The 14,713-nt window shown below is 31.3% G+C and overlaps 1 protein-coding gene across 1 annotated transcript in view; it reads right to left on the minus strand.

The window, feature by feature from the left end:
- The window catches only part of LOC106464312 (polycomb protein Scm-like), a 100,210-nt gene extending 86,997 nt beyond the window's left edge, over positions 1-13,213 (minus strand). Inside the window, exons 1-2 of the mRNA XM_022392012.1 lie at positions 13,154-13,213; positions 4,919-4,992 (exon numbers count right to left, since the gene is read on the minus strand). Coding sequence (XP_022247720.1) covers positions 4,919-4,925 — 7 coding nt within the window. The 5' untranslated portion in view covers positions 4,926-4,992; positions 13,154-13,213. The remainder of the gene's footprint in view (positions 1-4,918; positions 4,993-13,153) is intronic.
- Between the last annotated feature and the right edge of the window lie 1,500 nt (positions 13,214-14,713).

Here is a 14,713-nt window from a genome sequence, read left to right on the forward strand (position 1 = left end):
ATCAGTTAAATGGCGAAAAATTATGTGTCAATTTCCTTGTGACCACTCAGTGTACAGAGCATGATATCGGAAGATATCGTTCCTAGCATCAGAGATTCAGAGTTGAAAACACAAAAAACGCCGGCAGTCGTTGTAACCCAATGATACAACTGTCAATGATATGGACATGTAGAGGCAGCATGTAAAGTTCTTACACACTGTGTGGGTTGTGGGGGAGAGCACAGAAATTCAGATTGCCCTAAAGAACACACAGAACCAAAATACTGTAACTGCCAGCAGCAACATACAGTAAACTACGAGGGATGTCCTAAGCATAAGGACATCAGAACATGAATCCTTTATATACAAAACAATTTCAAATGAAACACACACTCAGATTCCGAGAAAAACAGCTCTATTGCCAACACTAAAAACTACAGAAACCAGAACCATTAACGTACGCACTATTTTTTACACATATGTACAGGCCGCATAAATACAAAATCAAGAAACACATAAACAAATGAAGCAAACTCAACCTCAACCCACAAGCATTACTAAACAGGAACAACATACAATCGAAACAAGTCATGAACAATCAGTTAACTTAACTACAGATGCAGCCAAAAATACTTTCTTTGAATTCGTCACACAATACCGAAACCCACAAAATCACATTACTCATAAAAATAGCCAAACAACACTTCACACCATTACTACCTTACATAATACAACTATTAGTAAACCCAATAATAAAAACCCCGCAGAAAAAAAAATTACACAGGGCTAAAAAGCAAACAAATCATCCATATCCATACTATCTAATACAATAAATCCGACAAAATTCATGGACATGGCCCTGAAAAGGAAAGAGTATCAGAAACTACAAGTGAAATGCAATACTAGCACGTAAATTACCATATTCAAGCCAAAAATTAACAACAGTTCAGAAGGGAGGAAGAGGTATAAGGAGTACCCTCCCCTCCCAGGTTTACACAAAGACCTAAAGCACGATGCTGAAACGATGCGATAAAAGGAGGTGTGCTGCGGCGAAAAAGGTTTGGAAATACTGATTTTAATGAAGTAGTGTTTCAGCTAGGTCTTTCGTTACGTTTATATATTAGACCTACTGTTTAAATTATACATACTATTAGTATTACTAATTATTAATTAGACATTACTATTACTAACTGTTATTAAGTTTGCTAATATTTAGTTATATGTATATAAGTGTGAATGCATAGTATTCAAATTACACAATAAAAAATTAACATTTAAAGAGTACTTGCATATTTTATTACAACATGAAAAGAAAAATAGGAATGCAAAATACATTTCAAAATATATTATGCAGCATTAACTAAAATGCTTAAAACTTTTCAAATTTTTAAGTACGCTTTTTAACATTAGAAATAACGTAAACATTCTGGATATAGTCTTAATATGGAGAATAAACTTAAAAGTAAATAAAAAGACTAATGTGGTTTTCATGAATTAATATAAAAGTCATGAACTTTGACGTTGATACTACTGTTTTTCTACATATTACTATCTAATATATATAAAAGTCAGTTGCCATTTTGTGTGTGTGTGTGTGTGTGTGTGTGTGTGCATGTAACATTCAGTGAATGTCATTTTTAATTTAAGTTGCATCATTCTTGTAGATTTTTTACAGTGTACTTGAAATTTGTTATTTTCTCAGAGTGTGATTGTTTTTCCCTTTATGATCATAGGAGAAATTTGGTGAACAAAGCTCGCAGAAGGAAGGCCAGAGCTCCCAGTTTTTTTTTTACAGAACTCCAACCCGTTATTTGTTGACGAGTACGCCAGCTAGTAAGTATAATAATGAACACCTATTTGCAATACACACATCTAGCAATTTCAACTAGTGAAAATTATGTATTATCATTGGAACTGCTTGCGATGTGCAGGACTTAGCGCAAACAAATGAAGTGATGATACTGATGGCTTCAGTGTGAATACTACTTGTATTACACATATAGCCACGGCCTTGAGCATGGTCAGAGCGAATACTCGGACTGTTGGGTGCATATCCTGATCCTCATGTGTAATGAAATTAGTGTTTTCCCAGATATACAAATAGAAATTATAATCGCTTTAATCAAGAACTGAGGAGGGAGAAAAATATCTAATATACACCTGATATTCCCAGGTCTCTCAATAGGCCTAAAAGTAAAACCAGACAGGAGACAGATCATTTTGCACCCCAATGGCTCAGCGGTAAGTCAGTAGGTTTACGATACTAAACATCGGATTTCGGTACCCATTATGTAGCTTCTTCGCTGTTCTTGCTTATCAATAAACAATCAAATCATTGTATATCAATCACCCGAAGATGCCAGGTCAATCTGGTGAAGTGTAGTGTATTTACATCCTTCTAACTTCCAATAAACTCGAAGTTTATGTTATAAAAGTTGTTAATTTAATATATATTTGGCATCTTAAAACTATTTATAACAAGATGAGTTGTCAAATGCTTGAATTATCTAGTTATGTACTTTACTGCTAATTCAACACAAGTTACACAAGTCTCGTAACAGTGAAAATTGTCAGTGTCAGTTTGTTTACTTTTAAATTTAAAGTTTGATCTGCCCGTGCTTCAACAACTACGAAAGTTTTAGTCATAAACATTACAGATTAAACACAGCAGTACAAATGATATCCAAGGCAAAATTGTAACAACTTTGTTTTGAGCATATTTATTTCATTTATGGCATTAAATTTTTAGATGTTTCCTATTTCATGCTATAATTTAAGTTTCCTAACACAGACACATCGATAACAACCTACCTATCAAACGACGAGGCTTAGCTATAAAAAAAAGCGCTGTTAAATACAACTTTCTGTAATCCGCCAATGATACTAAGGGAACTAATAAGCTAAGCAGAAACAATAACTTTGTTAAACAAAGAAAATATTTTTATTAATTCTATGTATACTTAACGAATTTTCAAAAGATTCCTGAATATTTCCAGAATTGGGAAATTATCAAAACGAAATTATAAAACATTTCCAGATTTCAAGAACGCTATGTGAACCATGTCATACAAGATAATTAATTAACTTGAAGAACTAGTTAACATTCAAATCCTTTATTACAAGTATGTTAATAAGTATATTATACAATCTGTAACAAAAAATATGCTATCAAGTTTAAATTCAATACAAATAAGAAAAAAAAAAGTTGCTTCTTTGTAAAATCACAAGTTAGGATAATTTGAATAAAACTGTTTGAAATTCGAAATCTCTACAAATTTTGAAATGTGTAGTAAAATACATTGTTTCACAAATATATTAGTTCTACATGCTAATTTATAAACGATACTTATGCTATGTTAATATACTACTAACTTTTATCATTTTTGTCTGGTTTAACCTAATTGTCCTTTTTTATTTATTAATTGAGTTTAAGATTACAAGTGGTATGTCTGAACCTTTCATTAAGATCTGCTTCTCTGCTTAGACATTATTCAGCCAAACAGTAGATATAACATTGTAGTGTTTTAATATAAATGGTTAGCATTATTATTCTCATTATGTGTATTGTGATTTACAATTACTTATTTTATTTTGCTTTTTTTTGTTGAATAAACTTTCAACTTTTCCAAAAAACTATTGTAAGGAAAAAATAGCAAACAAAATCCCTCAATCCACTGCAAATATATTAGTTTCATCTTTTTTTACAGTACACAGAAAACACCACCATAATAGAAGTTTCTCTTTCTAAAGAAAGAACACATTTTCACAATAAAATGGAGAAAACATGAATACTACAGAAACAAGAACCAGACTACAATGAAAGAACATATTTTAATAACAAAATGAAAAAAAAAACATGAACACTACAGAAACAAAAACCAGACTACAAAAGGGTAAAAATTACCATTTACAATACTTAAGATAAAATTTGAAATTTTTGAAGTACATAACCCTATATTACATTAAATTTAATGCCTGTAAGTATGAACAAGGTTATATATTTATTAATTCACCCAATAATTTTAGTTGACTGAACAATGTACAAGTACTTACTGCTATTTCCACTACTAGCCATGATTATTAGTTTAAAAGGCTACTTCTCATTACAGTTTTGGTTTAAATTCGTATAAATATTCAACAGTAATCATTTACCTAATTCACCCTTAAAACATGTGAAGTATGGAATATAAAGAAAAACTTAATATAAAAAACACAGATATACATTTGGAAAGAGTTATAAAAGAAAACTTTCTTTTGTGTATAACACATAAAAGGAAGAGTTTAAAATATTTACTAATTGTAATGACTATATTTGAGAATCACCAATTACAGTTCCATCATGATTACTGAATGTACATTATACAGTCATGGCTTTAAAATGCATAACAGCTTAGCTATAACAAATTGAAAAATACTGCATATAAAAACTTAAAACATCCATAGAACAGACAGATTATGAAAAATTGTAAAGCTTAGGATAATGAATAAATTGTTTGTCCTATAAATTAAAACAAAAAGTTCTTAAAAATAAATTATAATAAATATTAACTTTGTGATTTTAATCTTAATTAAAAAATAAATCTTTCTTTGCCAAGGTAACTTATGTTTGAAAAATAAATTAATTCTAACAAACATCACACTAACAATTTTTTTTTCATATTTAAAATACTAAAATGCAGATAACATGAGAATTCAAAACAATCAGAAAACCTTAAACAAGATACTAAATGTACAATTTAACTTTGTTAACTACGTACTTAACAGATTTTCTGATATTTTGGATGTGTAGATTAAATGCAATTAATTTTCAACTTCTTTTGGGATCTTGCTAGGCTACCACCCTTAAGAAGTACTACCTTTTTTTTTAATATAAGTAACAGTTTTAAAAAAAAGGTGACTTTAAAATATTATACTGTCAAAATAAAAACCTTTTCCTTACCACACATGATTGAAAGGAACCAAGAAACTACAGGCACATTTCTAAGTCTTCTTCTTCTGTCTGGAAGAATGAGTCTGAGAAAGGAGAAAAAAGTATAAAGTACAGAATCTGCTTTCTCTTCTTATAGCTTAAGGATATATTGTTGATTAGTTTCTTACCCCAACAGTTACAACTGGTGATTACAACACAAAGTGATACAGTTAAAATAGCAATAAAGTAGCCAGGTCTTTACTTAAACTTCCCTCATCTTAAAAGGTTGAAGAAGGGATGAAGCAATTGCTTCTAATGGTTTTATGGCCTAAATTATTTTACTACCTTTTCTGCTTTTTTGTCCCACACAGTGGTATGCCATTATTTGGTTAAGACTGTAGTTGAAGATAAAAAGAAATATTCTTGAAACTTTTCCTTGTATTACCTAGTAATTAGTTAGGCTAAGTAATAGGATAGTTTTATAAGAAAAAAAAAAGATAAGGGAACTTGATGACAGGCCAGTCCAGGAGCCACAAATCTGTAAAACTGAGTGGAACCTTAAAGGCCTTGTAGTACAATTTTTGACCTTATATTTGAGAAGGGGAACATGTCAGCTGTCAGAAAATGTATCTCTTGATTCTCTTGGCAACAACATAACTGGCACTGTTGTGCACCCACCCTATGACCATACAAGTAGTGTATTTTGGACAGTGTAACACATCCAGGGTGATTGTAACTCCGTTAGAACTTGTATTCTATGTTGAGATACAGATGACAATCGTGTGCATAACACCTTGTTACTTCCTTTACAAACAAATACCAAATAGTTACAATAAGCTGCTGTTGGTATTTCTTAGGATGCCTTTTTGTACACACTAGTGTGGCATGTAACATAAATTTTATATAAATTCGAGGTAGGGTTCATCATTTTTAATTTGTTTTTAAATAAAGCTAGGAGACAAATTATCATTATTATGTTATGGAAATATATATTAGATTATGAAAATACATAGTTTTGCAAATGTTGTCTCAATTTTAGTGCTAGAAATGTAGAATTAGAGTAAAAAGTAAAAGTTGCTGAAATTAGACATACACGTGAGCCTTATTACATAGGAACAAATGGTAAGTAGAGTTAGGTGACTCATGTTTCACTTAAATATAGCTGAGAAATTATAAATTGTTTGGAATAATTTTCCAACAGATTTAGTGATGTTATATTAAGTGAATAGATGTTAAGTCTTTATATTAAAACATAAAATCAAAATGTCATTGCTTTCTAGTCTTTAGAGATCAAGAATGTTATGAAGTGTAGACTGTGTAGCCTAACTGTATCAGTTAATGACTAATCTTCAGATGATGAGATAGATTATGCACTTATTACCTGCTACTAAAGAGCTCCTGAGTCTAGTCAAATAAATTCATGCAGCTGCCTACATTTGCTTCAAAAATTTTACATGATACTTCATTGTAATACAAATGCAAAAAAAAAAGAAAAAAATTACATTATTAAAGCCTAATATTATGACAAAAAGTGCAAAGAATTTATACATACATATTAGTCTGAATCATTATATTGTTACAGTCCTAAGCTACAGATACACTAGTTTTCCATAAAATAAATACCAAAATAATGTTGGCTGTTGCACCCCATTCCCAAATTGGTTGGAACAAATAATATAAATTGCATAGAGTCATTTGACATTAATGCAAATTTAATATCAGTAAAGACTAAATAAATGTATTGTGAAAAATCCTTGAATTTATTATAATGTTAAAAAAATTCTGGCAAGGCAAGAGTGTTAACCATCAAATATGGTCAGGCCTGGGAATGAGAATAGTAGTTGCCTCCCCCTTGCACCTCATATTTATTCTGTGACTAGTATATAAAAATAAACTTTGGCCACAACTTTATATGTAACAGTTTCTAAAGATAATAGACATGCATTGGAACATAATATATCAAGTACTTAAATCCACTCTGTCTTCCTCAGTCTGATAAAAATACTCTAGTTTTATAATAATGGGAGGATACCAAAATTGTCTGTTGTGTTATTGTGCAAGATAATCCAGAAGTTTCAGATACCTGAGATGTTCCTCTCATCAAATATAATTTAAAAACTTTACTTAACAGGAAGAACAATATTTTGTAAAATTCCTGGTCTCAGCCCCTAATTTACACATTCACTGCAGCCGTCACTTTTAAGGGTTGGACTTTTTTCTTCTGTACACTGAAGCTGTGCTGTATATGAGATTTTGTTGATATTGAGAGGGATAATGATGGGAAAAGACAAAAATTATTGGTCTATTGTTTGGTAACAATGCTTGGGTGGATGAAGAGTGCTTCAATATTCATAGATACCCCTCACCAGTCCACACAGGATATATAAAAATTAATCCCATATATAGCACATTTGCAATTTACAGAAGAAAAACTCCAACCTGTATCCATGACAGCTGTAGTGAATGGGTTAAATTTAATTTTTGTTGTATTCCTCAGTACATTCAAATCATTATTATTCAATATCATATGGGAAATTGAAACAAATTCAAGTGATAAAACTCCTAATTTTGAAAAAGCAATAAATTAAGTCATATAAATAATATACTAGCATGGTGTAAGAAATCAAATATTCATAAATACATATGAACCAAAACATTGTAATATATGGTAACAAACAAGTTGCAATAAAGTAAAAACTTAGAACTGCACAATTCATATTCATACACAGTAAGATCTAGATATTTGTAAAACAAAAAGTGCCTGATTACAATCATGGTAGAATAAATAATAGTATAACTAATGATTGTATTCCGGTCCCTTATCAAAATAACTTTAAAAAACGGAATGGTTGTTTAGATGTAATCAATAAACTGTCTTTTCTTCTTAGTTCTCAAATATACAAGAGCTTAAAATACTGCCAGAGAAACCTACTGAAGAAAAGTCAAACATTTGTTTTATAAAATTTGGGTTATAGGTAATTCATTTTGTCCTAAAGTTGTTAGGAGACATTTGTTACATGCAATTAATAACCCTTCAGAACAAAAAGTTTCTTTTATTAACTTTGATGTGCATTACTTAGGATTAGCTTTAAAAAATCTAATAATGCAATACTTCAGTTTGTGATTACATTTGTGAATCTACTAACTAGGATTTATGTTGCTTATTTTTTCATGAGGTGTCTTGTATAGAAAATAGCATACTGTTTTTTATTTCAGTATGCTGTGCAATCACTGGTAAAGTTATATTTTTGCTTTGTTTTTTACAGATGTAGCTAGGATTACTAGGGAAAAAGTAAAAGCTGGATGAGCATATCATTAACTAGTAGAGTTGATCAATTAATTAAATTTAATGAAAGTCACATAAAATAATCAGCTAACAGAAATGACTGAATCGATTTATGTCATTAGACTAATCAACTAATCGAAAACAGGGTTTTTGATTATTACTATTCTAAATTATTCCAACCATCCAAGTAATCAAAGAATATTGATGTTATGACTTCTTACTATTATTTTGGATTAATTCAAGTTGTTCAACTTAATCTATTAGTCTCATGACTTAAAAATAATCAACTAAGAAAATTAGGGTGTAAGATTATTATTATTATTTTTCATTCTCCAAATATCCATGTAATCAAAATATTGTCATTATATTGTTTTTATTAATTCAAGTTTGTTAAGCTTTGGGTTAGCATGATTAGGAGATTAGGAGGTCTCAGCTTTGATATCCAATAGTCGAAAGTACGTCAATTCAAGCACACCTTAAAATGTTGTTACAGATACCTGCAGTACAACAATGTACAGAGCAATACTAAAGATCATATACTTGTAGATTATAGCTGCCCTGTGAGTGATAATATTGCAACCATAAGAAAAAATGGACAAAACAGTTGATCATTTGACCACAGCTATGAAAAAAGTAAAATTTTCATAACAAAAGAAAATATGTTTGAAGCAAACTGTTATTTCATTGTGATTGTGCAAGATTTAAAAAAAGAAAATTTAATATCCACCAATGGTTTTCATATGTTGAACAATAAATTTTAGAAACCTTTAAAAAAGCATTGCATATTAACTGGAAAAAGAAATAGACTCTCAAAGCATATCCTACATTTTTGCAGTCTTTTACCTTTACACTACAGTTTTACTTCACCAAAGCCTACAATTTTGTATGATGTACTTTCACTCTTGCTCCATCACATTAATCTGTTATTTGAATGTGATATCAAAACATTTAATAGGACACCAGGCTTTACACAAAAAGCATTTAATGCATTACAACAAGTGGCAAAAAAGTAAAAGAAGAAACCAGTAGCAATTTCTGCTTTAATGCTACATGAAGTAGCCACAAGAAAATGTGTGGAGTGGGATAGAAATAAATTTTTTGGTTACATTGATGTTGGTACAGATACAGAAAGTATTGGTGTTTACAATTGTTTCTCTAAACAACAACTAGAAGGTGCCTGTTCAAAACTTCTTTATTAATGGCATGACAAGACAAGAATGAAGAAATCTGGTGAGAATATGCCTTAAGAAAATGTAAGATGTTAAGACTGAAACCGTGGCACTTTTTCATGATGGTCCAAGTTGCCACTTCTCCGTGTTCCACCACAGCAATGAAAAAGGCAAACTTTATGTTATACTTGATATATGTTACACACTAAAGATTATTCCAAACACTTTTTCCCATGAGAAAATTTTAAAAATGGAGATTGTGAATATATTAAATGGTAGTTCATTACTGACTTGCACAAATTGCACCTATGAAATAAATTAAGATCATAGCACATTCAATGGTAGAAGCAGAAAAGAAAGTTAACTTTACAGAACAAACATTAAGTTCATGTGTGATAGATGCAATAGAATTTTGAAAGAAAGACTTGAACTTACTTAAATTTAAGGGAAGTGAGCCTACAGTTAAATTTATAAAAACATTTGATAGACTGATTTGTTCAACTCCAAAAATCCATTGGCTAAAAATTACAAGAGTCAAGTGAAAATTTCCAGCAAGTCATTTTGGAAACTTTTTGTAGTAAAAATAAACAGAAAATTTTATTTTTTTAATTAACAGACTGCAACTCAACATAAAGCATCATTTAATGGGTTTCTAACTGCAATCTGTGCAGTAATAACATAAATTTTCAGTGTCATCATCATCACCCTCTTTGAAGTATCGTTTGACATATAAATTAACCAAGGTTCACTTAGAACTTTTTTTGCTACTTTTAGTTTATCTTGCAGTTGCAATAACAACCCTACTATTCCACATTTCATAGCTGCATATATATGTGTATATATATATAAACTGCTCATACATTATGAAATAAAAGAAAGAAACCACTACCGAGAATGAAACATCAATTTTTCATGTCACAAAAGATCACATGGCACTTTCTAGTGTTTCTGCTGATGCTTTAGACATTTGTTTGATATGTACATATGTTCTAGAAATATGTGAGCCAATACAGGATAACAATGATTACTAATATACATGAACTTTAACAAAAGGAAGCAGTTGCAGAATGCATGGCTGATTATGGAGTCACAATGGCACAAAAATATAATGTATGTACAGATTGTTTAGAGGTCTTGACAGGTGAAAATTCTAGAAACCTGTAAATTTTACAACAAAGAAAAAAAAAAGATGTGATTTGGTAAAGGGTAATCAAGGTATGCCATGTGCAACAAAGTTTTGAAAAATTCCATTAGTTAATGAATGGTGAACTTCCTCAAGCAAGTACAATTAGCCTTGGAATATAGATTGCTGTTTCGAAAGTAGTAGTTTTGAATTTTTGTTCTCTCTAGTTTAGATAGGCACATATCTGTACAACAAATAACCTTGTTTAGTTTAATAAAGTGTTTAATTACATGTTATATAGAAATATGAATACATTGCCTTGTGAAACAACAATATGCAAGAGATAAAAACCTTTAATAGCTAATTTTATTTACACTTTAGTAGTTTGGAATTATATGGAGTATAAAAATGTTTGTGCAACATACAAGATGTATAAGGTGCTGCTTTACAACTTTTCGAATTTTTTTAGCATATTTATCAACTAATTATCTTAAGTTGTGTTTGTTTTCTTTGATTTTCGTGCAAAGCTACACGAGGGCTATCTGTGCTAGCTGCCCCAAATTTATTGAAATAAAGCAGCTAGTCATCACCACCCACCGCCAACTCTTGAGCTACTCTTTTACCAACGATTAGTGGGATTGACTGTACATTATAACGCCCCTAAAGCTGAAAGGGCGAGCATGTTTGGTGGGATGTGATTCGAACCCGCGACCGTCAGATTGTGAGTCGAGCGCCCTAACCACTTGGCCATGCCAGGCCTATACAAGTTGGGAATGCGATAATAAATGCATAGATTGTACTATATCTTACCTAATTTAGTACATATCGTAAATAAATAATAGGTTAAACAATCGTTTTTTTTTTTTGTGTATATATTTATTTTAAGAGGATGACCTTTCGAGCTATCGCTCTTCGTCAGATCGTACCACTACCAGCTTAGAACATGAGGAAGAGCGCTTGTGTTTATAAATTATACTGTACTTTCTACTTTACCATAGACTTATATAAACTTATACCCAAATTTGTAATTTTATTATCAATGTTAATATAGTAGTCCATAATAAATATGATTTAGTTCTCCACGATATTGTCAGTTACTATCTTTATTTTTAACTTTACAATACCAATTCTACAAACAAGTATTTCTGCAAGTTACATAGTTTTCTTTTCTTGTTTTCATAGTAACTATACAAACTAAAGAAGTATTATATAAATTAATGTATACAAAGTGACGTGACAAGAAATACTGTAAAAACTGAGGCCGCCAAACTGAAAGAATGAAATGATCACAAAGCATTCAACCGCTACATAGATATCCTTGTCATTATTAACTAACGCGGTTACACTAGACAGTTTAATTAACGACCAACAACATGGCTGCTGCTCGGTGTCAAATGTCAGTTAATACAGTGACACTAGCTAATACACAATCCAGTTCAGAATAAAGATCAGTGCTTTCAGTTTCATCGGTGTCGAACTCGCAGACTTTGACACTCGCAAAACATTATTTTTGCCCATTTCGTCCACATAGTTATCGCCAACAGTGCTGCCAATCTTTTAATGTTGTGATGATTTGTTTGTTTGAAGTTAATCATAAAGCTATACAATGGGCTATCTGTGCTCTGCCCACCAAGGGTATAGAAAACCCGGTTTCTAGCGTTGTAAGTCCGCACTCATACCGCTGTTCTACTGGGAGAATGTTGTGATGAATTCCAATTGTAAATCTATTAATCAATTTTCACCAAACAATCAAAATATAAAATTTGCATGGCTCAAGCATTTTATTAATTAAGGTAACAAAGTAAATTAAAAATACGAAATATATATTTTATTTTTCACTGTCTTAGACGAGATTATGATGATTCTATCCGGAAGTTTTAACTTTTACAATATTTATTAGACAAATATTATAAAAATGTACTCCGTTAAAGAGCATACTAAATAGGTTACGATTTCAATATGGCCTTCATAAGGCCCAGGAGAAATGTTATTTGTGGAAATTCGACGGACCCTATGAAAAAAGGCCCAACCTTAAAAATCCAACACCTTTTCCTTCCAAAAATGACTCGGAACATCGTCACTTAAATGCTGGGGCGCGTCCCCTGGGAGTGGGGGTGCTCCAAATCTTTCAGGGGGTACGAAAATGTGAATAACGCTGTAGTAAGTTACAAATCTAATAATTTTGAAAATATATTACAAATTAATACCCTATTATTATTATTTTATCTTATTTTTAACCACGCTTTTAAGGGGCAGGTTTTCGCGTGAGCATGTTTCGTAATGGGCCCACCCACAGTACGTAGCTTTGAACGAACTCAACTTGAAATTATGTCAGGCAAAAAGTTGGCATCTTAATAATCATAACATGTATACATTAAATTTTATTAAAAGAAAGTCGTGTTTTTATTCTATCATTATTATGCTAATTTTCCAAATAAGCCTTAGTGGACAATATTTGTATGTTGCTTTATACTACAGTACTTTTACACAAGTTTTACGTTTTTGTTTTTCCAAGACACAGAATTTGAAACAGCGATGCATGTTTCAGTTCATTGATGGAACTTATGAGGAATTAATAGGTTAACACTATCGTTTCCTTCAAATATACACGTCTCTTAGCACATAATTATTATCATATTACACACTAATAACTTATATTAATGATAACTGACTGGTTTTCTACTTACGTTTCGTTCAGTTACTTTTCTATCTTGAACTACAGTGTTTGATGTAGCGCAAAAGTCACATGGTATATACAAGATGTTTATTCTTGATTGGATTGTGACGTACAGTTATGTTAGTTATTATAAGCATGTGACATAACACAAATACTGAGCTACGGTGTATAAATACTTCACTGGGGAGGTAAAGTAAGAGTTTTTATTACCAGGGGTCTAGGTTGATAGTTTATATTATTAGTATTGTTTATAGGTGGTAGTATGTCGTAAACAATATTGCTTTCCATTGTATTTCAATAATATGATAATCCAGCAAGAACCAATCATCAGACCGTTAACTTATCTAGTGCTGAAGGACTCGGAAGGTGGTGTGAGACTCGTGGATTTCAAGCTCCCACATACATATCTTCTAATCAAATTAACTCGTAAAATATTAATGTCTCAACAACCCCCACACCCTTTTTATTGCTCTTACTGATCATTTATTATCTTTGACGTAAGTTTAGGTTAACTACATTCATAGATGATCACATGCCTTTACACCAAAAATAAAAATTAATTTTTTATAAAACAACGTACACAAAATGTGGGGTGGAGAGCACACAAACGTCTTGTATATATCCACGAGATCGCATTAACCACTATTGCAATAACACAAACTCTGATGAAGTTTCTATTCCAACAGCCACCATAAGGTTGTTAAGATGAGCCATTTCTTGGGTTATACCCACTTCCTACTTTGATCCGTGACTTTTCAACTTCAACCCGTAAAACACTTCTATGGCCAATGACTGCCAATTAATGGGTGTTGAAAGCGGGTAACAGAAATCACCCCTACGCCACTAGTTTAGTCGCTACCTCTTCCTGCAAAGTCCCCCTAACCATCGAACAGTGTATACCATGTTTTAAGTATCTGTGTGAGTGTGATATGCTATAAATAATCGGTGTGAAAGCTAGGATTTTTGTTATTTATCATAGAATCAACATTTCAAAAGTTCATAACCCGAACAAAGGACTGGTACCTCGGCTTGTATTTTATAGGTCTGAAGCTACAAGTAGTATGGGCAAATGAATCTCCGCCTATATCAAGTATTACTTCCAGTAATGCATACCAATTAAATAGTACATATAGTATTTGTCCGTGGAAAAAATACATAACTTGTAAACATAAGAATATAAAACCTACTCGTACAGAACGAACATCAGCAGGTAAATTGGAATAATCCTTGGTTAAGCATAAAAGATAGAAAAACTGAGTCTAAATGAAGAGATCTAAACTGGAAAATGACATCTTTGAAAGAAGGTTGCACCCTTTTTTTTCACGATTGTTGCTTGTTTTCAAAGGGTTTTCTTTGTTTCATTTTTTTTTCATCAAATAATACAGAATTTATGACAAATAATAAAAAAGGGCAAAATGAATTAACTGTGTATATATCATTTTTTTAATCAGAAGTCTTCTTTTTATGATCGCGATAATTCTTTACTTGGCTTAATTTTGTAAGCACCCAAATTCCTCAACTTAGGTTTAATATCGCACATACTAAATGCTCTTGCTGTCTAAGTATCCAA

Source organism: Limulus polyphemus, unplaced genomic scaffold, assembly GCF_000517525.1.
Source record: "Limulus polyphemus unplaced genomic scaffold, Limulus_polyphemus-2.1.2 Scaffold1618, whole genome shotgun sequence".
In the NCBI taxonomy this organism is placed as follows: Eukaryota; Metazoa; Arthropoda; class Merostomata; order Xiphosura; family Limulidae; genus Limulus; species Limulus polyphemus.